This window comes from Hemitrygon akajei, chromosome 9, assembly GCF_048418815.1.
Source record: "Hemitrygon akajei chromosome 9, sHemAka1.3, whole genome shotgun sequence".
Classification (NCBI taxonomy): Eukaryota; Metazoa; Chordata; class Chondrichthyes; order Myliobatiformes; family Dasyatidae; genus Hemitrygon; species Hemitrygon akajei.
The window spans coordinates 52,245,257-52,272,722 of record NC_133132.1 but is presented as its reverse complement, the minus strand read 5'-3'; the positions used below and the strand labels follow the sequence as shown (position 1 = coordinate 52,272,722).

Below are 27,466 nucleotides of genomic sequence, written 5' to 3'. Positions count from 1 at the left end.
TAAAGAAAAACCTTACACAACAAGACGATCAGATGTGTGAAAAAACGAACAAAGTGCACGGACACCACAAGGTGAGCAAACAGAGCGTTAAGCATCAAAGTCCCCGAAAGTGAGTCCGCGGCTGTGCACTGCCCAGGGGAGTGGAGCCGGTGGCCCTCGGCCGCTGAGTCGCTCACTTCAGTGTCTGCAGGCCACCAGCCGCAGACCCAGTTCCGTGCTGAAGTGCCTCGGTCAAATCACGTAAATAGTAAAGAGCGGTCAGTGCCGAGGACGTTAAACATCAAACCGCAGCCAGAAGTGAGTCCACAGTCACGAGCTGCTGAGGCGACTGAACCTCGCAGCGTGGGAATTCAAAATGTCACGTTTGCAACACAAGGCGAGGTCCTCTTTCCTGAAATGACAAGCGTCAGCTAAAAGAGCAGCCTGCAAGAGTTTAACTGCAAACCAGCCTTGACTACCAACTTTGGATAAATTTAGTAAGATAATACACACAAGCTCCCCCTACTCACCAAAGCCTGGACTCTGTGAACACTGCATTCCATTGTGAAAACCCAAGCAGTGGTTGCCTGCCTCCCTTGTTATCCATTCAGACTTCTTTCGCCCTGTCAGGTGGGTATAATTGACTGGGGTTGAAGAAGTCATAATTACTACTTATCGTGTTTTTGGGATCAGGTATCACTTCCCTCATTAATCTTTGAGAAGGTGGTGGTGAGCCACCGCAGTCCTTTTGGAGGAGGTGCTCTCTCAGTCGTGTGGGGGAAGGAGGTTCAGGACTTGGAGTGCTGTGTTCAGGTATGTTTGCCCTGCTACAGGAAAAATAATATTAAGCTGGAAAGAATGCAAAAATGATTTGCAAAGATGGTGCCAGGATTTGATAAGACTGGGTTAGAGGGAGAGGGTAGGCAGCCTCAGAGTTTATTCTTTGGAGTGCAGGACACGTAGAACAGTACAGCTCAGGAACAGGCCCTTTAGCTCACAATGTTGTGCTGAACCAGCTGGAGAGTAAATAAAAAAAACCCAAAGCTAATCCCTCCTACCTACGCAATGTCCATATCCCTCCATCTTACTCATATTCAATCCTCTCTTACAGGCCTCTTGTGTATTTGCCTCCATAACCATAGCAGGCAGTGCATTCCAGGCATCCACTACTCTGTGTTAAAAACTTACCCCTCACATCCCCCTTCACCTTCAATCCATGGCCTCTGGTGTTAGACATTTCTACCCCGGGATAAAGATACTTGCTAACTACTCTATCTCTGCACCCATGCCGCTGGATCCGGGAGGGGATGTCGGGAGGGTGGGTCTGGACCTGTGCAACCCCTTACTCACCTAAAATCCATTCACCCACACGCTGTTCCTTTCTGAGGAGTGGGGTATCTATCAGACCCCACTAACTGACTGAAAGAACCATCGTCATCCTATGGGATGGATAGCCAGAAGAAGATCTATGCATCTCATAATCTTATAAACTTCTAACAGTGGCTCCGCCTCGCCACAGGGAACAGCACAAGTTAGTCCAGCCTCTCCTTATAGCACATGCCCTCTAAACCAGAGACCTGGTAAACCTCTTCTACACCCACTCCAAAGCTTCAACCTCCTTCCTACAACAGGGTGACCAGAACTCTATGCAATACTCTAGATGAGGCCTAACCAGAGTTCTATAAAGTTGCAAGATAACCTCTCGGCTTTGAACTCAGTGCCTCGACTAATAAAAGCAAGCATTCCGTTCCATAAGCCTTCTGAGCCACCCTACTGACCGGTGTAGCCACTTTCAAGGGACAACATGAACTTGGACCCTAAGATCTCTCTGTTCAGCAACACTGTTAAGGGTCTTACTGAAGGGTGATCTTATAATGCTGTATAAAATCATAAGGGAAACGCACCCAAGGTTGGGGGTTCATGAAGGCACAGGCTTAAGGTGAGAACGGAAAGTCGTAATAGGAACCAGAGGGGCAGTCTACCACGGTCAGCCCGAAGGAGGTCTGAGTGTGGAAAATTCTGCCAGATGAGGCAGGTACAATAACAACTTCTGTTAAAAGACGGCTGGACAGACACATGATTGGAAATGGTTCAGAGGGGGATCCAAACAAATGATCCCCCTCTCAATGATGAGCGTCTTGTTTGGCATGGACCGACGGGCCAAAAGTCTTGTTATCAAGCTGCATGACTGTATCTAGACTCGGTGATGATAAAGAAACAGTGATATATTTCCAGATCAAAATAGTATAGAACTTGGGTGTTCTTTCCCCCAGACCACCCTTCCTGCTGGCAGAAGTTGAGGGTTTGGAAGTTGCAGCAGGAAGGACACTTGACAGACGGGTCACAGTTCGGCAACTGTGCATTAGCAGTAGAGGGAGAGGATGCTCAGGGCAGCGAGCTGAGATACCAACCGAACGAGATGATGTTGAATTTCTTTAGCCTTATTGGAGACGTAGTCATCCTGGCTAATTAAGAATGTTTCATTACACTATCCTACTCTTGGCTTCTATCAGAAAGACAATGGGAAGGTGAGAGGAAGATGACCCATCATTAAGGACCCCCACCATCAGGGCCATCCCCTTTTCCCATTGCTGCCGTCAGCCAAGAAGCACAGGAGCCTGAAGATCTACAACTTCCGGTTTGACAACAGCTTCTTCCCCACTGCCATCAGGTTCCTGATCCAAGATGAAAAACACTGATTCTACCAGACTATATGTGTGTATTTCCCTCAACTTGTGCTAATGCTAATGTTTAGTTGCTAAGTTCTGTACAATTTATGTTAATTTAAGCTTATGTGATTCTTTTTTTGTCATGCTGGTAATGTACTGTGTTGCTGCTCAAAGACCTCATTTTCACATCATTTATCCCCTGGGAATATATGCCCATGACAGTGAACTTGAACCTGGTTTTGGGCTGTCAGGAAGTAAAATACATAACGTTTGACCTGCCCTTGTAACCATGGTACTTATGTACGTTGCCCATCTGCGGTCTGGTCAATAGTAACTGCCATGATGTTGACAGCATGGGGCTGAATTATGGTAATATCATTGAATTCCAAGGTAGATGGTTAGACTCTCTATTCTTGGAGATGGTCGCTGTCCGACACTTCTGTAGGGCAATGTCACTTCCCACTTACCAGCATGCAGGCAGGCATGGGTTGCTTCATTTCCTGAGTGCAATCAACAGGAACATTCTCAGGAAGGTCTTTGTTGGAGCAGCTGAAACCGGGACATGGTTCCAAGATTCAAAGACTCGAAGTACATTTATTGTCAAAGTAACATGTACAAACAAGCTGGAGGAACTCAGCAGGTCGGGCAGCATCCGTTGAAAGGAGCAGTCAACGTTTCGGGCCGAGACCCTTCGTCAGGACTGACGAGGGAGGGGGCAGGGGCCCTATAAAGAAGGTTGGGGGGGGGAAGGCGCCAGGTGAAAAACCAATCAGAGGAAAGATCAAGGGGTGGGGGAGGGGATAGGCAGAAAAGGTGAAGCAGGAATGTAAGGGGAAAGCACTATGGGTAGTAGAAGAAGGCAGAATCATGAGAGAGGTGATAGGCAGCTGGAGGAGGAGGCAGAGTGGAAGTGGGATGGGGGAAGGGAGAGAGAGGGAATTACCAGAAGTTGGAGAATTCAATGTTCATACCAAGGGGCTGGAGGCTATCCAGATGGTATATGAGGTGTTGCTCCTCCAACCTGAATTTGGCCTCAACTAACATTTGGAGACAGCAGAGCGCCAGATCACTCAATCAATCTGGTAACACGGTACCAGTCTGTCAATTAGATTCCAACAGCAGCAGAACCACATTTGAAAGAAAAAGAAGACGTGAAAGAAGTAGCTTTGTGAGCCGTCTGAAGGATGTCACCCTTGGTCACGTTGTTCGTTGGTGCCATCTGCACGCAGGTTCTGGGACAAGAGACCGGGGAAGGTGAGAAGTGAGAGGAGGAGGGTCAGAGAAAGGGAAGAGAATAGAAGGGAATGAGAAATAAATTTGCATATGTATTGATAAAAAGGTCAAAACAGAATCCATGGGACTTTCCCCTACTAAAAACACATCTTCGAATATTTTTAAGATGCAGTGAGTTGGATTTTAGTTAAGTAAGTATTGAAAGGAGGGGGAATTCAGGACTGAAGCTGGAGGCAGATCAGCCAAATCCTTATTGAATGGCAGGACAGGCAGAAGTGGCCGGGATCTTTGTATGTTTGTATCTACCTGCTTGTTGGCTCTTGTTGCATCTGTGCTCAGTTGACATGCCTGACAAGTGTGAGGAGCCAGGAAGCTAGAGCATAGTCGAGACCCTGAGGGTAGCGACGGCTGCTCAAAATGTCGGAGGGCAGACCTCTTCAAGATAGCTCACTTTCAATGCTTAGCTCTAATTCTCTGTACCAGTAGCTGTGGTCAGAGACCGAGTGCATTTTGCTCTTCCCTGTACGACATTGCATAGTCTTGACTTGGAAGATGGATACAGTCCAATTTACAAAGCCCTTGTGTCCCAGATGTCCTCTACACATTTGGCAAATCCAAACCAGAGCGCCTCATAATCATATCACGTTGGCTCTGCTTGAAGATTTCCTAATCTATATCTATACAACGAGGAAGGAAAGAAGCCCTAGTGTTGGTAAAGGAGAGAAGTGGAAATTTAGAGTTGTTGTGATATGCTTTTTTTTGGGATGGCAGGGTAGCCTAAGGGTTAGAACATTGCTTTACAGCGTCAGTTTTAAGATCGGGGTTCGATCTCTGCCGCTTTTTGTAAGGAGTTTTTATGTTCTCACTGTGACTGCATGGGTCTCCTCTGGGCGTTCCTGTTTACTCCCACGTTTCAAAGACGCATGATTGGGGTTAGTGAGTGGCAGGCACCCTCTGCTGGTTTCAGAAGCATACTGACACTTGTAGCTACCCCGCACAATCCTCATTGATTTGATTTAATGCAAACAATGCATTTCACTGTATCGTTCAATGGTTCAATGTACACATGACAAATAAAGCTAATCTTTGAAAGTTTTATTAAGGACAAGTTCGAATGATATTTACACTGCTTTTTACATTTGGATTATCTACTTAACAGTTGAACATTGATGTCATTTCTCCCATAAGACAAAGGAACAGAGTTAGGCCCATTGAATCTGCTCTGCTATTCCATCATGGCTGATTTATTATCTCTCTCAACCCCATCCTCCTGCTTTCCCTCTTAACCTTTGACCCCCTGACTAGTCAAAAACCTTTAAGTATACCCAATGACTTGGCCTCCACAGCCATCCATGGCAATGAATTCCACAGATTCAGCAGCCTCTGGCTAAAGAAGTCCCTCCTAATCTTTGTTCTAAAGGGCACCCCTCTATTCTGAGACTGTGCCCTCTAGTCCCAGACTCACTCACTGTAGGAAACATCCTCTCTGTAGCCACTCTTTCCAGGCCTATCGATATTCAGTAGGCTTCTTTGAGATTCCCCACACCCCCATTCTTATAAACTTCAGTGAGTACAGGCCCACAGCTATCAAACGCTCTGCATATGTTAACCCTTTTATTCTCTGACCACTTGTCTCGGGCAGCCAACCAGAATTGGCCCCCTTTATTCTGCCTCCTGCCAGTCAGCCAATATTCTGTCCATGCTGGTGTCCTGTGGCAATACCACGGGCACTTATCTTGTTAAGCTGCCTCATGTGCGACACCTTGTGAAAATCCAAGTAAACAACATCCACTGACTCTCCTTCATCTATCCTGCCTGTTATTTCCTCAAAGCATTCCAACAGATTTGTCAGGTAAAATCTTCGCTTAAGGAAACCATGTTGACTTTGGCCTATTTTATCACCTGCCTCCAAGTACCCCGAAACCTCATCCTTAATAATTGACTCCAACATCTTATTGACCACCGAAGTCAAGCTAACTGGCCTATAATTTCTTGTCTTTTGCGTTCCTCCTTCCTCAAAGACTGGAGCGATATTTGCAATTGTCCAGTCCTCCAGAACCATTCCAGAAATGGTGATTATTTGAAGATCCTTAGTAATGCGTCCACAATCTCTTCAGCCACCGCTTTCAGAACCTAGGGGTGTTGTCCATCTGTCTGGGTGACTTATCTACCTTCTCCTTAGTGATAGCAACAACACTCACTTCTGCCCCCCGACACTCGAATTTCTGCCATACAGCTCGTGTTTTCCATAGTGAAGCCTAACATAAGATAGATAGATACTTTATTCATCCCCATGGGGAAATTCAACTTTTTTTTTCCAATGTCCCATACACTTGTTGTAGCAGAACTAATTACATACAATACTTAACTCAGTAAAAAAAAATATGATATGCATCTAAATCACCATCTCAAAAAGCATTAATAATAGCTTTTAAAAAGTTCTTAAGTCCTGGCGGTAGAATTGTAAAGCCTAATGGCATTGGGGAGTATTGACCTCTTCATCCTGTAAGTTCATCTGCCTTTTCCAGACATCCCACCTCTCCCGGAAGTTCTGGGAACCTCCTGCATCTTGATAGCGGCTCCTTGACACCTGCAAATTATATACAATATCCCAGAAATCGATTTGGGAGAGGGAGAGGGAGAGAAAAAAGAGAGAGAGAGAGAAAAAGAGAGAATCCTGATTGGTCTCTCTTTGTGCTAAGTAGACCTATCAGTTTTCTCTGGGGATGGGCTTTACAGTCGACCTCTCTCTCTCTTTCACTATCCATCAGTTCAGTTTAGTGTCCTGCAGCGCCATGGCAGAGTGTTCCAAAAAAAATATAAAATGTACTTCACCCCCAGACTACACTAAAGTGTACCCCAAAAATAACGACAGTGTTGTTCACTGCACTGTTTGCAACAGTGACTTTTCTATTGCCCGTGGTGGGTTAAATGACTGCAAAAAATATGTTGAGGTGAGTTTAACAGGTGTCATTCGTTCATTAGCATGGCTAATGTTATTTAAACTAGCTGGCTAGCTGCTAAGGAGCAACTCTATTGATATCCTACGTGATGAGGCCAAACTCCCTGCAGACTTGCTTGAAGTTGTAATAGAATTTAAAAAAAACGACTCCATGATAATATAATATGTGATCAAATAAATTGTTGTGCTCTTTCATAATCAAATGTCCCGTATAAATACGCCCTTGGAGGTCGACCGGGAGGGATATGGGTTTGCGGGGGGCGGGGTGGTGGGGGTACCTCCCTGAGATGAGTTTTCGCAGGGTGGGATCTGTCCTCCTCCATTGCTCTCTCCAGCGCCGGCCGACAGAGGGCGCTCGGTTCCCGGCAGCGAAACCCGGATGTGCTTGTGCGGTGACTGACGGGAGACCAAGATGGCGGCGCCCATCCGAGTTTGCGCCTCGGATCTTTTGTGAAATTTTCCCTTTGGTGGAAGAACTTCCCGCGAATTCGAGCGGTGGGAGAGAGACAGCGAGAGTGGGGGAGAGGGAGAGACGGCTGTTCAAGTTTCACTTGTTGTTTTAACAGGTTGGTTTCAATGGTTTTTAGCTCAACGGAGCACGAAGGTCGGGTGTTCCGGAGAGCAGATTCGCCCCACCCCGCATTACCTCCCCTATCCTGTAATCCCGTGACCTTCCCTGCCCCCAATCTCCACCCCAGAATCTCCCCTGAACCCCTCCTCCCCTGCAGACTCTCTTTCCCCTGTCCCAAAGTCCCCTAAATCTCTGGGGACCCCTGCGTCCATCACCCTTCTCCTACCCCGCGAAAATCCCCAGATTTCTCCCGCAGGCACCCCTGGAGTTCCCCTGTTCCGCACCCCAAACCCAAGACTATTCTTTTCCTCTATAAACCAGTCCCTGCTCCCACCTCCCCGCCCCCCCCCCCCCCCGACTCTTTCCACTCCTAACAAATACTTCCATCCACACCCGGCATAACTCGGCGTGGGATTTTATGAATAAAACATGTGAGAGTCGTTTTATATACTTAATAAAGCCGGGACACTTTACTTCCATTGCGATTAAAAAACAAAATTAGTCGCCTTACATTGACGTTTTTATGTCAGACGCCGTCTCTTGAAGTGAACACAACAACTCAGTGACGGTGTTAGTGAACTATGTAGAACAGTTTCTATTATGCACAATATGTGTCATCTGTCACTGTTACATTACTCTACACAGTCCTCTCCCCTGGCCCCCAGAATTTACCAAAACCGGCATTGAGAGTCTGTCTGGAGCTCGTACTATGTGCCTTGGAGTAACAGCAGATGCCCCTGGCTCAGCCAGGAGTGTGCTGACATAAACAGGGTCATGTCATGATGTTGGGGGTATTGAAGTGGAACCATCCATGTCTTGGCCAGTTTAAGGCAAACTACAGAAATATATTCCAGTTCACCCTTGCTATCTACAATAAAAGTTTTTTCATTTGTTTCAAAACATGGAACAGGCCATCGTAAGGGGGTGTTGGTGTGCATCATTGTGGACAAAAGTGAACAATGCAGAATGTAGGTCAACTGGAACCTAAGAGTGGATGATGGGATGAGGAGGACAGAATGCTGCTGGTGGTTGTGACATAAATAAAACCTGGCACCCATAGTAGCAGCCGGTACACCACCTCAGCTGCAGAGGTCTGCAGGTCCTCTTTTGAAGCCATTTTGAGCCACAGCTGGACCCACGGGACATGATCGTGCCAATATTCGTCTGTCAGGGAGGTCCCCAGAGCAGCATTTAACGAACAGTGAAACCACTCACACAGGCTATTGGACTGTGGGTGATATGCCATGGTGTATTGCAATTTAACACTAGGGTTCTGGGCCCGAAGTCTGACATGAATTGGGGGCTGTGGTCAGAAGAAATATCAGTTGGAGTGCGATACTGAGTGATCCAAGTGTTGATTTACGTCTGAGCCGCGACTGTAGGTGTTGTCGACGTGAGAGGGATGACCTCTAGCCACCTGGTAGTACGGTCTACCACGGAAGGGAGATGCGTGGAGGTGGGGGAGAGGACTAGTCAGCTCCACATTTATGTGGTCAAACGGTCGCTCAAGGACCTCGACAGGCGGTGCTGATGCCCAGACGTGACGGTTAACTTTCGCCTGCTGACACACCATACAGTCTTGCACGTCTTTCCTCAGGCCGTTCCACACAAACTTTAAAGTTGAGCAACCAGTTTCTGTGAAGTGTTCCCACCTGGGTGTGAATGGAATTAAAAAAAGGTATGTCTCTAGTTAGCAGGCACCATGGGGTGAGGTTGATCGGTTGAGACATTGCACAGGAGAGAAACTTGTGCATTCCCAGACTAGACGCCAGCTGCCTGCAGGCCCTTGATTGCTGTCCTGTGGGCCTGGATCTCTGGTTCAGTAGCTAAGTCGGCTGCTAGTTAACAAGCGTTGTGAAATGCTTGACTTTCCAGTAGAAGATGAAAATGGCGGGCTGCCCGATGGAGACCGAGAAGCTCGTGGTCATAGGTGTGTTGCAGAACAGGTGTGCTCGTAGGTTCACGTTCACAGGACCTTGTTTGTTGTTGTCAAATGTTCTGGTCTTGTCCGCCAACAACTCAAGGATGCGATTGGGGTGCTGCCTCTAAGGGTACTATAAAAGGGAGCTAAGTTCAGAGGCTTGCGGAATGAAATGGTGACAGAAATGCACCATACTCAAAAACTCTTGGGAAAGTGGAAAGTCCATAATGGCGACAACATTTGACTGCAGGGGTGTCGCAGGTTCTGCAGAGATGCAGTAGCCGAGAAAGTCAATAGATGAGAACCCAAACTGGCGCTTGGCGGGATTAATAATCAGCCCATGCTGGATTAAGCGCTTGAAAGGTCTGCGACAATATGGTGTGTTTGGTTTTGGATGCACTGGTGACACGAATCTTATAGAATTTTTTGAAGATGTGACTAGTAGAGTGGATAGAGGAGAGCCAGTGGATGTGGCATATTTAGATTTTCAAAAGGCTTTTGACAAGGTCCCACACAGGAGATTAGTGTGCAAACTTAAAGCACATGGTATTGGGGGTATGGTATCGATGTGGATAGAGAATTGGTTGGCAGACAGGAAGCAAAGAGTGGGAGTAAACGGGACCTTTTCAGAATGGCAGGCCGTGACTAGTGGGGTACTGCAAGGCTCGGTGCTGGGACCCCAGTTGTTCACAATATATATTAATGATTTAGACGAGGGAATTAAATGCAGCATCTCCAAGTTTGCAGATGACACGAAGCTGGGTGGCGGTGTTAGCTGTGAGGAGGATGCTAAGAGGATGCAGGGTGACTTGGATAGGTTAGGTGAGTGGGCAAATTCATGGCAGATGCAATTTAATGTAGATAAATGTGAGGTTATCCACTTTGGTTGTAAGGACAGGAAAACAGATTATTATCTGAACGGTGGCTGATTAGGAAAAGGGGAGATGCAACAAGACCTGGGTGTCATTGTACACCAGTCATTGAAGGTGGGCATGCAGGTACAGCAGGCGGTGAAAAAGGCAAATGGTATGTTGGCATTCATAGCAAAAGGATTTGAGTACAGGAGCAGGGAGGTTCTACTGCAGTTGTACAAGGCCTTGGTGAGATCGCACCTAGAATATTGTGTGCAGTTTTGGTCCCCTAATCTGAGGAAAGACATTCTTGCCATAGAGGGAGTACAGAGAAGGTTCACCAGATTAATTCCTGGGATGGCAGGACTTTCATATGAAGAAAGACTGGATCGACTAGGCTTATACTCACTGGAATTTAGAAGATTGAGGGGGAATCTTATACGTATGAAATTCTAAAGGGATTGGACAGGCTAGATGCAGGAAGATTGTTTCTGATGTTGGGGAAGTCCAGAGCGAGGGGTCACAGTTTAAGGATAAAGGGGAAGCCTTTTAGGACCAAGATGAGGAAAAACTTCTTCACACAGAGAGTGGTGAATCTGTGGAATTCTCTGCCACAGGAAACAGTTGAGGCCGGTTCATTAGCTATATTTAAGAGGAAGTTAGATATGGCCCTTGTGGCTAAAGGGATCAGGGGGTATGGAGAGAAAGCAGGTACAGGGTTCTGAGTTGGATGATCAGCCATGATCATACTGAATGGCGGTGCAGGCTCGAAGGGTCAAATGGCCTACTCCTGCACCTATTTTCTATGTTTCTATGTATATCATCTATGTAAACAAAAAGAAAATCGAAGTCTTTTAACACAGAGTGGCTGGGAAGTCTGTGCTGCATTTTTCGGTCCAAGTGGCATATGCAGCAACTTAAATAGGCCGAACGGGGTTGTAACAGCAGTTTCAGTAATGTCTTCAGTGCACACAGGCATCTGATGCTGACCTCTGAATAGATACACTTCAGGAAAATTATCTTTCCAGTCGAAAAGTCTTGAATGTGTGGGGCTGATGACCTTGTTAATGCAGCAGTAATGGCTGCGTCGACGGCAACCATCGGGCTCGGAGGCTGTGTGGAGGGGTGAAGGCAAAGGGCTGCTTGATCTGCGTACAATGCCAAGCATTTCCACGTCAGCAAACTGGGCCTTGGCGCCGGTCAGCTGTTCTGAGTCCAGTCTACGTGGAAGGGTGTGAATCAGCGAGCCGGTTTGGAGGTGTGGTGCATGGCCCCATGCTTTGTGATTGTAGTGGAAAATGTGGGCTTGGTGAGGTTTGGGGGCTCGCTCTGCAGGCCAGTGAATTAACATGTTGTGGTGCATGCGCTAGACCGAATTATCACGGGGAGATAACGGGGGGCGTCCGAAGTCACAACCCAGAGTCCGTTGTGTTCACGGGCCGGCAGTTCTTAGGATCTACTAACAGTCCTTCGGTGCTCGGGAAATCTTTGCAAGCAGAGGTCTCGCAGCTTTCGCCAAGGCAGAGTCCCATGTGTAGTGTTGTCCACCGAAGCAGGGAGTCATGCGTCGTGTCCCATAAGTCTAGATCCTCCTACCCTCGGCAGCCCCCAGGGAGGGTCTGCCGCTCTCTGCCCTATCATCGACGGCCGATGCTGGCAGCTCACTCACCTGCATGCCTGCATCACACAGGAAGCTTGGCCCTGTACTGAACACTGGACGGCCCTGGTAAACGGAACCCATGACACTCACAGACCTCTGATGTCCCGGTGCGCTGGCATTGTTGAAGCTGCGTGGTGGTCAGTGCCTCTTGGTGCCTGGTTCGGAGCCACGGGCGTGAGTCTGCTGGAGTCTCTGCTGACAGGCCTTATTGAAACGGAAAGGAGGAGGAACGATGCACCTCTGTCTGGCTGAGGGTAGACTGTCGGCCATTTCCCAAGCTCCCTATAGTCTTTTAACGGTGCATTAGCAAGGGCTGTGCAAACTTGATCAGACATTTGTTGCATAAAGCGTTCTTTTAAAAGTAAAACAAGAATGGTTGAATGAAAAGCAGCACGTGGTCCATTAGTTCTGAAGGCCTAGCGTCACTCAGGCCAGGCAGGGAGAGCAGCTGCTTGGCGCACTCAGTCAAAACTCTGTAATAGGTGAGTTTTCAGAGTGATGTATTTATCACGTGCTGGCGGGTCTTCTAGTAGACTCACCACTGGCTGCCGTGCAACTACTTAGCGATGCTACAACGCGATAAAGTTTGGTGTTGTCCACGGTGTGGACTGGGCCTCCGCCTGTGCAAACCACACGGTAGCTTGTGGTAGCTTCAAAGCATCTACATCGGTCAACATGTTGTCGAGTAACTCTGAAATGGTCTGAGAGCGTCCAGGTCACAAATGGAAGATCTTGTGGATAAGACGTATGAGAGTCGTTTGCTGAACAAAAGCCACAGCTCTTTGCCTCCATTATGAACAAACAAAAAACAACTGTCACCAATGTCTTCACATCAGACACCGTCTCTTAAGGTGAACACAACAACTCAATAGCAGTGTTTGTGAGTTATGTAGAGCAGTTACCACCTTAGCTGAACAGGGGAGCACAGTTGGTAATAGACTAAAACAACCGCGCTGCTCCAAAGAGCGCTATACGAGGTCATTCTTACCCTCGGCCATTAGGCTCTATAATGAGTCAAATTATAGCCAGGGAAGTGATGACACCCCCCCCACCCCCCCCGTTAGACTGTTTTGAGGTAACTTTTTTTTAATTCTTATTTCTCTTCTAATATTTGTATATCTATGCACTTGTAATTTCCTTTAGGATCTATAAAGTATTTATCTATTACGAACAATATGTATTATCTGTCACCCATTACATTACCCTACACCATCAGCTGTCAGTCCCATCACACGTCAGTCCCCTCATTCTCCCATCACAGTCTCGATCAGTACACAATTTGTCAACACCTTCTACACCTCATAAATAACACTCTGCCCAACACTCCCCAACCAACATTACCAATTCCCAAACTCTATCCCCCACCACCTCCATTCTCAAGGGTATCCCCAAATGCTGCTCGCTGATCGCACAGTTAATTACTCTGCTACGGTGGTGGGAATGACAGTTCGGACAGTGGAGTGATCCTCTTGTAGAACGTGGGAACACAGGGAGACCTTTGGTACCCCCGGCAACTGCACCTACAAAGAAGTGCATCCAGCTGCAGCTTTTTACAGAACGCATCAGGGAATTGTAGCTGGATGACCTTCAGATCATTTGTTAGATGGTGGAGTTGACTGACAGGAGATATAGGGAGCAAGTCACATCTTAGGTGCAGACCAGAGATAATTGGGTGACCGTCAGGAGAGGGAAAGGGCTAGGCAGCCAGTGCAAGATATTGTTCTCCTCAATAACCAGAACAATGGATTCCAGTTAATTGGGACACACCAGGACCAGTACATTTTGGCCCAGTCGGCTGCCCCAATTAGCCGAATTTCATGCAAATAGTTAAAAGATATAAAAAAGACAAACTATTTAACTGAGTAACAATTTATATATTTAAATTAGAAAAAAATTTGAACACTACCAATATCTCCACAATGTTCTAAAACTGTGTATTAGTTCCTAATGCTTATTGACAGAGGAATTCCTTTGTCGTGTTCTTCTGATTGACTGTAAATGAACAAAATCAGCGCAGACACCTAGTGCAGATAATGGACTGTCTTCATACAATGCTTTTGAAGATTGAATCCTCCAAATCTTCCTTTTCATTGTAACATTCAAGGTGATTTTTGATACCTTTTCTTAATTCCTAACTTGTTGAAGTAGTGAAATCGTTACATTTTCACTCCTGGCCAATTCCGGCATCTGCTACCCTGAATGCTTGAAACTGCAGTGAGCAGTTTCAAATTGTCTTACTCTGAACTGTCTTATTGCTTATTTCTCACCAACTATGAGTGACAAAAAGCAGTGCTTTTTGAGCTCAAATAAACGCAACTGAAGCTATTTAAGAACTGCTGCAAGCATAGTATAGTGTCTAATAGGCACGCAAGTGCACGCTACAGACGCTAATTAAAAATGCTCGGTAACAATCTCCCGTCCCATTTAAGCAGCGTGGTGTCCCAAATCAAGGGAATCCTGGCGATTTGCCCAATTTAGTTTTTGTTCCTTAAGAGTGGCCCCAAATGAACGGCTTTCCCGCTTAACCGATGGACCAATTAACCAGGATCCACTGTATATTGTTTCGGCGGTGGGAGGGTCGCGGAAGTGACCTCACAGAGGTAAGTCACAGCAGCCAGGTCTGGTTCTGACTCAGACGGAAGGGGAGCAGGGGTGGAGAAGAGGTTAGCCATAGTGGTAAGTGATTCATTGGTTAGGGGAGCAGTCGGGAGGTTCTGTAGACGAGAATGAGATTCTTGGTTGGTACATTGCCTCTTGGATCTCAATGTCAGGGATATCGCCAATCAAGTCCACAACATTCCCGAGTGAGAGAGAGTGTGAGCAGCCAAAAGTCGTGGTCTACGTTGGTTGAAATGACAGCACGGAAGGGTGATAAGGTCCTGTAAAGTGAATTCAGGGAGTTAGGTGTTAAGTTAAAGGATAGATTGTGAACTCAGGATTGCTATCTGTACTATGTGCTCGTGAGGCTAGAAATAGGACGTTATTACTGTTTAACACATGGTGCAGGAGGGAGAGCTTCAGATTTTTGGATCATTGGGCTCACTTCCAGGGAATTTGGGAATGTAGGATAGTGTGCACCTGAATTAGAGGGGAACAATATCCTTGTGGGAATGTTTGCCGGTCCTGCTCTAGGGTTAAAGTAGAGTTGCAGGGAAATGGGAACCAGAGCGCCGGGGGTACTAGTCGAATAGTTGTGGGGAAAGTAGATGTTATGCCTCCAGACAAAGACAGTAACGGAAGGGTTGAGCATTCTGGGACTAATGTTCTGAGTTGTATGTTTCAATGCAAGGAGTATTGTAGGAAAGGCAGATGTAGGGCATGGATCAGCATGTGGAATTATAGACAATAGGTGCAGAAGTAGATCATTCGTCCCTTCGAGCCTGCACCGCCATTTTGAGATCATGGCAGGTCATCGACTATCAATACCTGGTTCCTGCCTTGTCCCCATATCCCTTGATTCCCCTATCCATAAGATACCTATCTAGCTCCTTCTTGAAAGCATCCAGAGAATTGGCCTCCACTACCTTCCGAGGCAGTGCGTTCCAGACCCCCACAACTCTCTGGGAGAAGGAAGTTTTTCCTTACCTCTGTCCTAAATGACCTACCCCTTATTCTCAAACCATGCCCTCTGGTACTGGACTCTCCCAGCATCTGGAACATATTTCCTGCCTCTATCTTGTCCAATCCCTTAATAATCTTATATGTTGCAATCAGATCCCCTCTCAATCTCCTTAATTCCGGCGTGTACAAGCCCAGTCTGTCTAACCTCTCTGCGTAAGACAGTCCTGACATCCCAGGAATTAACCTCGTGAATCTACGCTGCACTTCCTCTACAGCCAGGATGTCCTTCCTTAACCCTGGAGACCAAAACTGTACACAATACTCCAGGTGTGGTCTCACCAGGGCCCTGTACAAATGCAAGAGGATTTCCTTGCTCTTGTACTCAATTCCCTTTGTAATAAAGGCCAACATTCCATTAACCTTTTTCACTGCCTGCTGCACTTGCTCATTCACCTTCAGTGACTGATGAACAAGGACTCCTAGATCTCTTTGTATTTCTCCCTTACCCAACTCTATACCGTTCAGATAATAATCTGCCTTCCTGTTCTTACTCCCAAATTGGATAACCTCACACTTATTCACATTGAACGTCATCTGCCAAGTATCTGCCCACTCACCCAGCCTATCCAAGTCACCCTGAATTCTCCTAACATCCTCATCACATGTCGCATTGCCACCCAGCTTAGTATCATCAGCAAACTTGCTGATGTTATTCTCAATTAATGATATTATTCTCAATTATGATATTGTAGCCATTAGTGAGACTTGGTTACAAGAGAATCAATCTGCCATCTTAATGTTCTAAGGTACTGTTGTTTTGGACATGACGGGGTGGGGGTTAAAGATAGCATTACTCATCAAGGAAAATGTCTGACACAGGGCAGACTGGAGGGTTCATCTCCCCAGTCTATATGGGTGGAACTGAGAAGTAAGAAAGGAGATGATCATGTCAATAGGATTATATTACGGCCCTCCCAACAGTCAGGGTGATTTCTTATTAAGTCCACGTCTACTGGGGCATAGGCTGCTGACAATAGCTCACCAGAGTCCTCTGTCCTGGGCCAGTCTTTCACGGTGGTCTCCAAGTGCAGCCCATCTTGGTGTATTCCTCCTCTCCCAAGGATGAGACCTTTGGAGCTTGTGTTGGTATTTCTGTAGCAATGGTTTTTTATGTGGTGGGGTTGCTAGCCCCAGGCCCAACCCCCCTCCTTTCGCAGCTGGCTTTGGGACTGTCAAGGTGGAGTTCAGCAGGATTTACAGGAACAAATTTGTGGAGAGAGCAGACAGTTGAAAGAAAAATAAGGTTGCGGTGGTAGGTGCTTTTAAGTTTCCACATATTGACTGGGACTTCCATACTGTAAAAGGACTAGCTGGAATTGAGTTTACATTAAACCATACGTTTATTTCACTGACATACATCATGAAATTTGTTGTTTTACAGCAGCAGTGCAGTGCAAGATTTCCATTACTTACACCAAACGTTTCTATTAAACATTTCCATTACTTAACACCAAATAAGTAAATTACGAGGGGTGATTGATAAGTCCGTGGCCTAAGGTAGAAGGAGTCAATTTTAGAAAACCTAGCACATTTATTTTTCAACATCGTCCCTTCCTACATTTACACACTTAGTCCAGCGGTCGTGGAGCATACGGATCTTGGACCTCCAGAAAGAGTCCACAGCAGGGGTGATTGGAAGTTCATGGCCTAAGGTAGAAGGAGACGAGTTATACAGCTCTCGTTACATGCACATGCAGGTCAACTCTTTGAGTGATTATGCAGTAAGTTTGAAGTTAATAACTCATCTCTGTCTACCTTAGGCCACAAACTTATCAATCACCCCTCGTAAAATGCGAAAGAGGAACAGTGAAGCAGTGTTCATGGACTCATGACCCTGCAGAAATCTGACACTGTAGTGGAAGGGAAGAAGTTGTTCCTAAAACGTTGGAAAAACCCCATCATCAATTCACCCCATCCATGCATTCACTCCTCGCCACTTTAATCCCGCTGCCCGACCTCTTCAGCTTTATCACCTACTGAATCAACCTTCTGCTTCACCATCGTTACTTTGCCACCTCATTCCACCTTCCTCTCCTTTTCATTTAATCCATGGCAACCACTCCTCCTCTCATACCCTCTGCATGCAAGTTTCATTGCTACCTCCCTGCCCTGTTTTCACTGTGGCATCAGTCCCAGATTATAAAGGCATAGTGTTGCTTTATGGTTTCCGACCTACTCCAGGATTCTGTTAACATATCACTAAAGTGAACCAGAGAGCCACTCCGAGGATGAATAACTAAGCACAACTCCATACTCTTGGCGGCTGATAAATTCAAGTTGCGTGATGCTTTGTACAGGAGGGTTTGCAGCCTCCTATGCACCTATCAACCTTGTCTCTTACAAAGAAAATGTGATTAACTTGACCTGCTTCCCTTGTGTGCTGAGGAGGCCCGTGAGATGGGTGACCGATCTCCGTTGGACATTTGGTAAGGTGCATGAATGTTTACTGAATGTGCCTCTTAACAGTAGAGAGAAGAGCCATTGGACAATAGGATTAAAGATCTAGTCTGTAAACTCTATCTCTTCTTGTCAGTGCTCTGTCTCCTGTTTTTATTTTTTTATTTTTCCTTTTTCAGATTTGTGTGTTGCCTTTTGTATTAGATGTTTTGATCAGGTCCTGGTCCTGCAGCAAATGTGTGACCTGATTCAGTTTTGGCAGAGGGCGTACGCTGAATTTGTAAACTATTGCTTTTCTCCTGTCAGAAATAATGCTGATATCTGGAACCCATGTCGAACGTCTATGAAGAGAGGGTAACGATGATCGCAGCAGGGGAAATGCAGGAGTTTGTTCCTTTTGGCCGTGACCACTGCAGGCGCCACCCTAATGCCACAAATCTTCAGCTTCGGCAGCTGCAGCCTGCGTCAGAACTATGGTCCTCTGATGGTGATGCAGGATTGGTGGGATCACTGAGGGAGGTTACAATCCATGAGAAACAAAAGGTATATCTTTGGAAGCTTTATGAGGAATCATGAGTACACCCTAAAGTAAGGTGTCCACCCCAGTGTATCGTAAGGGTGATTTTTCAAAACATTTAAAGAGGTATAGTGGCATATTAAAATAATCCAGATAGCAGGAGTGATGATCACACCAGCTAGGTAACTGAGAGCCACACAGATCCCCCTCCCCCCAATTATAAAATGACTCACCCAGATTTGCATTCTACAATGAGAGGAAGTACATTCCATTCATCTCATCCTTGCTGTTTTAAAAATTTTGACAAATTGTTGCTGCACTTAGTAGAGAATTCAACCATTATTTGAAGATCTTTCTGTAATTTAAGTCTTGGACACCCAAATACCATTCTGGTTGAAAGCAAAGAAAATACTGGAAGTACTCAGCAGGTCAAGCAGCATGTGTGGAGGGAGGACAAACAGAGTTAATGTTCCAGGTCATTGACCTTTCATCACGATAATTGTCCGCTTGGAAGGTTCTGATGAAAAGATGTGAGCATTCTCAGATTTCCATCATCTGCAGTTTTTTTTTGCTTTTCGTTCCAATAAATCTATACTTCCTCCGGAATAAATATATCTTTTTTATGGTATGAATCTCAGAGAAACTGATCATTACCATACCAATTCTGTTCTCACAATGAACTTATATCTTCCTGTCTTTAGTCCAGGGTTTCCCAACCTTTTTAATGCCACACACCAACACCATTAAGCAAGGGGTCCGTGGACCCCAGGTTGGGAACCCCTGCCTTTGAGGTTGATATATTTCTGGATAAAGCCACCAAACCATCAGAGAAATTGGTAGAAACTTTTTAGATTAGTATTAAAAAGAACTCTCATTGATATATCTATGTATATGTAGCTAATTTGAACTTACTGTTGCACTGTAATTTAAATACTAAAAAATATTTTAAATTGGAATTGAAAGCTCCTGTTCAACCACATTTCGTAGTCTATTTGCCATCTTGCATTGATACAGCATGCTGCTTCACTGGCAGGTTGCCTTTCGGTGTTCCAGTCAATATTGATGTAACTGGTCGTATTGCAGGAAAGCTGGCACCTGAGGAAAGGCTGTTGTGATGTTGGTGAAGAGCTGGACTACGACGAAGAGCTTTACGTGGCTGGAAACATGGTCATCTGGAGCCGAGGAAGTAAAAGCCACGCTTCTTCAGTTTATAAGGCATTCACAGTGGACAGCCCAGTCCTGCAGGTTAGATAATAATCTATATTTGTTTCATGTAAACCACAGGTCAGATCTGTGCTTTTTAATCTAGATGACATCAGAGTTACCTTTTTACAGTCACTTTTCATTTTCATTGTGTTTATTTATCATTTTGAAATGATTAAGAGACATTTTCCCTTTGCACAACTAGGACCGAAGCAGGTCCTAATGCCATGGAACCATATCATTAACCGAGGGGCCTGTGGACCCCAGGTTGGCAACCCCTGACTCAGAGGAAAACATTCTGTTTCTGTTGATACCGTTAAGAGTTTATCTGCCTATCTGTCGCAGTAACAGGCCCTTCCGGCCCAATGAGCCTCTGCTGCCCAGTTACACCCATGTGACCAATTAACCTACTAATCAGTTAGGTGTTTGGTCTGGTGGAAACACACACAGTCACGGGGTGAACATAAACACTCCTTACAGACAGGAGTAGAATTAACTTTTTACGGGAGAGCCGGGTTCCAGCGTCTCGATCCTACGTCATCACGTGACGTCCCCCAGACAGGAGTAGAATTGAACCTGGGTCGCTGCTGCCTTAGCAGCGTTACACCAACAGCTATGTCCTGTGCCACACTGAAGTTTTTTCAGCCTGTGAAGGCAATGGTTTAGAATGCTGGGGGTGCTTTCACTGGAAAAGGCAGTAGTGCTTCAAGAAGGTGGCTGACCTTCTCAAGGGCAACGAGGGACGTGCAATAAATGCTGACCATGCCAGATCCTGACAAATTTGTTTAAACTTGTTTGGCAGGAGGATGGGAACCTGAGTGATGTTGTTGAATCAGAATCAGGTTTATTATCACCGGCATGTGACGTGAAATTTGTTAACTTAGCAGCAGCAGTTCAATGCAATACATAATCTAGCCGTGAAGAAAAATATAATAAATAAAATAAAAATTGTAATAAAAAAAATCAATCAATTACATATATTGAATAGATTTTTAAAAAATGTGCAAAAACAGAAATACTGTATATTTTTTAAAAAAAGTGAGGTACTGTCCAAAGATGTTCATTTAAGAACCGGATGGCAGAGGGGAAGAAGCTGTTCCTGAATCGCTGAGTGTGTGCCTTCAGGCTTCTGTACCTCCGACCTGGTGGTAACAGTGAGAAAAGGGCATGCACTGGGTGCTGGAGGTCCTTAATAATGGACGCTGCCTTTCTGAGACACCGCTCCCTGAAGATGTCCTGGGTACTTGGTAAGCTAGTACCCAAAATGGAGCTGACTAGATTTACAATCTTTTGCAGCTTCTTTCGGTCCTGTGCAGTAGCCCCTCCATACCAGACAGTGATGCAGCCTGTCAGAATGCTCTCCATGGTACAACTATAGACGCTTTTGAGTGGATTTGTTGTCATGCCAAACTCTTCACATTCCTAATGAAGTATAGCTGCTGTCTGCACATCAATGAAGCTATCTGTCTATGAAGCTTCTTCACATTTTAGAAATGGTGCTTTGATTTTTAACTCTTTTTTTAATATAGAATTTATTCATGGTCTGTGGGCATCGTGAACTCCAAGGTTCTTGTGGCAATGGCTAATGGGATTGGACAAGGAGTCGTGTAAATCTCTTTCCTCCAGTATCGTGAGCCAGCAACGCTAAAGGAAAGGGATTTACTTTTAAGTCAGGTTGTTGTGTCAATAGGAAAGAAGCCAGCAGGTGGTGGTGTTACCAAAGATCTGCTCCCATTGTCCTCCTTGCTGGTAGAAAGTGTGGGCTTCAAGTTCAGGTTTAAACATCATTCATCCACACACACGAATACAGCCAAGCGAGACAGTGTTCCTCCGGGGCCAAGGTGCAATACACAGTGTATGAGGTCACACACAGCACAAGGCACATGTAATTACAATAGCTGAAAAACATACGGTGCCCAAAAGAAATTATATAGCCCAAGTCCCTAAGTGTATTGTGCTGTAGATTGAAGGTGCACGGGATGTTGTCCTGGAGACGGTTTTCTGCAAGGACAAGCACGCAGCAGTCCTCATCACACACTAGTGCGTCTGCAGACAAACGCAATCCGTTGGGAGGTGCCGTCAAAAAAGCATGATGAGTTACTGTATTGCACCTTACACCCATGGTGAACCAAAAGAAAGACTGAAGATTTGAAGTTTGAGTGTTTCATAGAGTGCCAGGCAATCTACTGCTTTGTGTGGGCATGCTTTATTTTTATCAGATTGTTGCAGCTGTATTCACTTGACTAGTCAGAAGATGAATCACTTACCACAGAATGCTGATTTGTTCATATTATTAACTTTAATATTAACATTAACAATGCTGTATATAATGGTATATTGTGCATGGTTCTGCAATGGTAATGTTTGTCACTACAAGAGACTAGCTAGACAGTTAGACTGCAATTGTTGGAAGCGGTCATTGCCTAGTGTATGTGGTGCCATTTACCAGCCTGTAATTCAGTGTTGCCTCAGTATTTCTGCATGATTCATAAGTTTGCTGTTCATATGATCTATCCCCGAATGCTTCCCATTCATCTGTCCTTCTGTAGAGAAACAAAACAAGATTTGACCTTCTGAATTATTCTGTGCAGTGTGTACAACTTCCCACGGAGGGGAGTAAGAAATCCCATTATTTTCCAAAAAAAAAAGTCGGTTCAATCAGAACCTTCCCCTTTGACTCGGCACAAAATCGTTTGCAAAATTCAAAGGAAAATAAATGGTAATGTTCAGAAAATCGGAAGAAGAGGGGAGGTCTGCCCAAAAGCCAAATATTGCAGATGCTGAAAATGTGAAGTCCCCGCAGGTCTGGCAGCACCTGTGAAGAGAAACAGAGTCGTATTTCACGCTGATGACCTTTCATCAGAAATGTAAGCTCTTTAGTGGGGAATAAAGACGAGAGGTTAAATGATAAAAGGGCAAAGGCGCGGGACGGCAGAGGGCGTAAATGGGAAGGGTGCAAACACAAGTCACGAGGGAGCTGTGTTGCATGGTGTTTAAAATGTTTTTTAGAGGGCAAAGAAGGAAGAAATAACACTAATAAGCTAGGTGAAGGAATATTCCAGTATTAAGGGGAGAGTAGGATGTATCTGGTGCCAAAGAGGCAATCTAGAGGATAATAAGTGAGGGTCTGAATGAATACCTCCTCCCTGTTCAGACTATTGAGAATGATGTTGTGGTTGGAGAGTTCAAGGAGAGGGGACTGTACAATTCCATGATAAATTGCTGTCTTGAAGAAGGAGGTAATAGCAGACATAATGCTGGATAAATCCTTAAAGCTTGATGAGGTGTGTCCCAGATGCTATGCGAGGAAAGGAAGAGAATGCTGGGACCATGATGGAGGTTTTCAAATTCTAGCCACAGAAAAGAACAGAGATGACTAGAGGTCAACCCATGTAGCTCTGATGAGGTACGTTTAGTAGTTGACACAAAGTTCAATAGTGTTCATAGTGAAGAGGATAGGCTGGGAAATGATAGTGTCTTGAACAACGTTTTGGCAGGAATAATAAGGCGAGGATATGTAGAAAGAATGGTTGGACTCTAGGAAGTAACAAGGAACAGAAGGGACCTTGTCGTTTATGAACCAGGATCCCAGAGACAAGAACAAAGGTAGGTAGGTTCTGAAGAAGGCATATGGGATACTTAATAATTAAGGCATAGAGTATGAGAGCAGGGAGGTTATGGTACAATATTATAAATCATTAGTTGGATTATAGATGGAATGCTATGTACCCCTGTGGTCATTACATTATAAAACGGACAAGGGTGCACTGGAGAGGATGCAGAGGAGATTCACCAGGATTTTACATGGATAGAGTATTCCAGTTATGAGGAGAGACTGGGCCGACTAGGTTCTTAAAAACGCAAACATGAGGAAATCTGCAGATGCTGGAAATTTAAGCAACACACACAAAATGCTGATGGAACGCAGCAGGCCAGGCAGCATCTATAGGGAGAAGTACAGTCGATGTTTCAGGCCGAGACCCTTCGTCAGGACTTTTGGGATGAGTCCTGACGAAGGATCTCGGCCCAAAACGTCGACAGTGCTTCTTCCTATAGATGCTGCCTGGCCTGCTGAGTTCCACCGGCATTTTGTGTGTGCGACTAGGTTTTTATTTTGGAGGGGTAAAGACTGAAGAGTCCTCTTTGAGGTATACAAAATTGTGAATGGCATAGGCAGTGTATTCGTGAGAAATTTTTCTCTTGAGCAGATTTGTAAGTAAACCAGGGGGCATAATTTGAAAATAAGGGGTACAGGAACTTTGAGGAAGACTTTTTTTTCCATTGAGAATCACTGCTTAAGGGTAATGTGTGGGCAGGTGTTCTTCACCATGTATATCTGGATAAGCACTTGAAGTGCCAAGGCACTGTAAGCTTTGGGTTGAGTACTGGATAATGGTATTACTGTGGATAGGTACTCATTGAGGTGGTCATAGAAAGATGGAGCAAGCTCGATAGCCTATCCCTTCTTCCAGTCCTGTTCTTAATATGTTCACACAGGAGTGCAAATACTGAAATCTGGAGCAACAGGCAGTCTACTGAACGAACTCGGGTTATGCAGTATCTGTGGTGAGGGGGCGGTGGTGGTAAGGAATTGTCGATATTTTGGGTTGAAACCCTTTTATTATGTTTTGGTGTCCTTGTTTTCCACAAGCATATCATTTGAAATACATCAAAGGGCCTTTGGATAGGTACATGGATGGGAGTGTTGAGGAGGGATATCAGTCAAAAGTTGGCATATGAAACTAGCTTGATGGGCACCATGGTTGGTATATACAGGTTCGGCCAAAGAACCTGTTCCTGTGCTATATCACTATGTAACTCTGAATTCAGCTGTGGATTCCACTTTGCACTGACCCCATGCAATGCCACAGAAGAGGGATTAGTACTATAGCGAGAGATTGTATGTCCCACATGCAGTTATAAACCATTCTCTGTTATAGTTGGTGGAAACGTTTTATTGTGTCTCCCATCTCTTCACTGGCATTCATGACAGGTCCAATTGAAGGGTCTTGACCCAAAATGCCAACAGTCCATTTCTCTCTACAGATGCTGCCTGAACTGCTGAGTTCCTGCAGCAGTATGTTTTGTGCTTCAAATCAGCATTACTGCATTGGTTATGTGCCTTTGAACCATTAATCCAGAAAGCAAAATTTTTTTTTTAAATTACGCAGTTTATGAACAGGTTTCTCTCTGTCTTAACGTAGGCACTTTGGTGTGACTTCAGCATACCTCAGGACAAGATGGAAAGCACAGAAGGTAATTATGTTGCTAACTTTCTCAGGTCTTTCATTTGCTGGATAAGCTGGGAGTTCATTAGATAATGTTCACGTCTGTCATAACTATCTGATACAACAATCATCGATTTTAACTGACCCTGCCTTGCATTTCCTGCTGTATCCATCATCATCATTTTGTGCCGTGTCCTATGACGTGGGCAATCGTAGTCTTATCCACGACCACGATTGTTGTTGGCAAATTTTTCGACCAAAGTGGGTTTACCATTGACTTCTTCTGGGCAGTGTCTTTATAAGACAGGTCATTGTCAATACTGTTCAGAGATTGTCTGCCTGGTGTTAGTGGTCACATAACCAGGACTTGTGATATGCACCAGCTACTCATATGACCATCTGCTCCCATGGCTTCACTTGACTGTGATTGATGGTGGGGGGGGACTATACAGTGCTGCACCTTGCCCGAGGTTGGCCTGTAGGCTAACGGAGGGAAGGCCCGTCTTACACCTCCTTCAGTAGAGACATATCTCCACCCCACCACCCATGCTATATCCAACCTCCATTATAATCTGCTTCTGCATACCGTCTGTTGCAATTGATGTATAGCCTGAATATTTGGGAAGGAAAAAGGCAAACTTACATTGTACAATGGGAAAAATTACTGAACCATCAACCTTCGGGCTGCTTTGGCAATTTGAGTTTCCTTAATCAATTCACAAGACATAAAGTTTTGAATCCCGTGGTGACAATTACTGCAATGCCCGAGAAACTGGAGATCTTTCTCTGAGTAGAGAGGAACATCTGGAACCAGGGGTCGCAGCTCAAAATATGAGGTTGGCCATTCAGCACAACTTGAAGAAGTTTGCTCAGTTTGAGATTAATAAATCTTGAGACTTTTCTGCCCTAGAAAAGCTTTTCCTTGAGATGACTTGGGCTTCATTGAAACAGTGTAAAGATCAAAGGCAGAAAGGTCGGGGAGAAATGGAGCATAGAATTACAGTGCGCATCTGGAGTCTGGTAGATGTGTTTTGTAAAATGATCACCCAATATATCCGGCTTGGTTTGTGACCACTGAATGTAACACGTTAAAGTGGATGAAGAAGACAGTGTCTGACGCCTGAAATGAGTGTTGGGTTCCTGGATGATGGGAGGGGAAGAGCTGTATGGGTAGGTTTTGCATCTGCTGGGAATATGTTATGAGGAGGGAGATGTATATGTGGGTGAGGGAATGAAGGAGATGCAGAACCCCTTCAGAATGCTGGAAGAAAAGGGATGGGCTGGGCGGGGGGTGGGGGGGGGGAGAGACAACATGGTGATGGCATCCTGTTATAGGTTGTGAAAATTACAGAGGATAACGTGTTGAATGTGGAGCTTAATATGTAGGAGATGAGGGCACAGGGAACCTTATCCTTGCTGAAGTGGGAAGAGAGGAGGTGTGAGCAGGAATGAAGGGAATGGATCAGGTGTAGTTCAGCAACCTGTCAACAGTGATGGAAGGGGAGCCACCAGCGAGCAAAAATGGCAGACATCTCAGAAGCCCTGATACGGAAGAGTTCAAAATCTGAATAAACATGACAAGCACAGAGGTAGTGGGAAGATGTGTTTGAACCCATACAAATAGTGGGGTGGGAGGAAGTGTACTCAAAATATCTGTACACTTGTAACGGATTGTGATCACTCACCCATCCTTGAGTCATTATGAAAAGCAAAGAGATCCTTGGGACTTGATTATTTCCTCTTTTTTTTGAGATAATCACACTCTGCTACACCAGAGGCTCAGCAGGGTTAACCTAGGTCTGGACAGCATGGTTTCAGTTAACCTGTGATATGATGCTTGATATGTATGCTGACCCCAACCAGGCCATCTCATTGGCAATTTTGTTAACTTTTGACCAGGATTTTTGCACTTGGAATTTCAAAATTTCTCACTGCTGGATCCAACGGTGCTATGCATTTCTCAATCTAAATTCAAAAACCGATCTCCTTGAGAATCTCAAAGGTCGATCTCCTTGAGAATCTCTTTGATTTGTTATTGAGTTTTGAGAGCTACCAGTCCGTCCGTATGCACAAAAAGTGTTTGACTAAAGTGCACAATCAAATAGCACTATCGTGGTTAAGGACACATTTCATTTCTAATTTGCACCACTCTCTGTACTTACTCATGAGCTCTAATTAAAACTCTTTCTCCTGCAGCTCAAGAGAAGAGGGAAAAGTGTGTGTGCATAGTACAGAAATCCAGTGTAAATGTGCACACTGTGGACGGGAAAGACTACATCGCCCCATTACCTTTCCAGGTAGTAAATATTTGTAAGCGTTTCTTGGGCAACATTTTGTCATCAACCAGCATCACTAGAACTATGTAACTTAGCTGTTCATCTGTAAGGAAATGACTAATTTATTCATCTCAATAGCAACTATTTTAAGATATCTCTTTCACATTAAGTTTTTTAATGCTCTGGGAAGTCTGATACAGAAGTATCTAATGCAGGTATTCTCTCATTACTAAAGAGAGAGGGGATGGTGTAGCAAGTGTGGTCCACTTCATTAAGGAAAAAAGTCATGCGCTGGTTTTATAAGTGTTGAGTTGTGGTTTACACTCATTGAAAGAAATAAAATTGTGTATTTCTAACTCTTGTATTTTCCCCTTGACT

At 45.1% G+C, this 27,466-nt stretch overlaps 1 protein-coding gene across 2 annotated transcripts in view; it reads left to right on the top strand.

The window, feature by feature from the left end:
- The first annotated feature begins 7,230 nt into the window (after positions 1–7,230).
- The window catches only part of anapc1 (anaphase promoting complex subunit 1), a 231,177-nt gene continuing 210,941 nt past the window's right edge, over positions 7,231–27,466 (top strand). For both annotated transcript variants that reach the window (XM_073055963.1, XM_073055962.1), the window contains exons 1-5: positions 7,231–7,409; positions 18,171–18,407; positions 19,465–19,626; positions 24,789–24,840; positions 27,009–27,109. In XM_073055963.1, the coding sequence (XP_072912064.1) occupies positions 18,195–18,407; positions 19,465–19,626; positions 24,789–24,840; positions 27,009–27,109 (528 nt within the window). In that variant the 5' untranslated portion in view covers positions 7,231–7,409; positions 18,171–18,194. The remainder of the gene's footprint in view (positions 7,410–18,170; positions 18,408–19,464; positions 19,627–24,788; positions 24,841–27,008; positions 27,110–27,466) is intronic.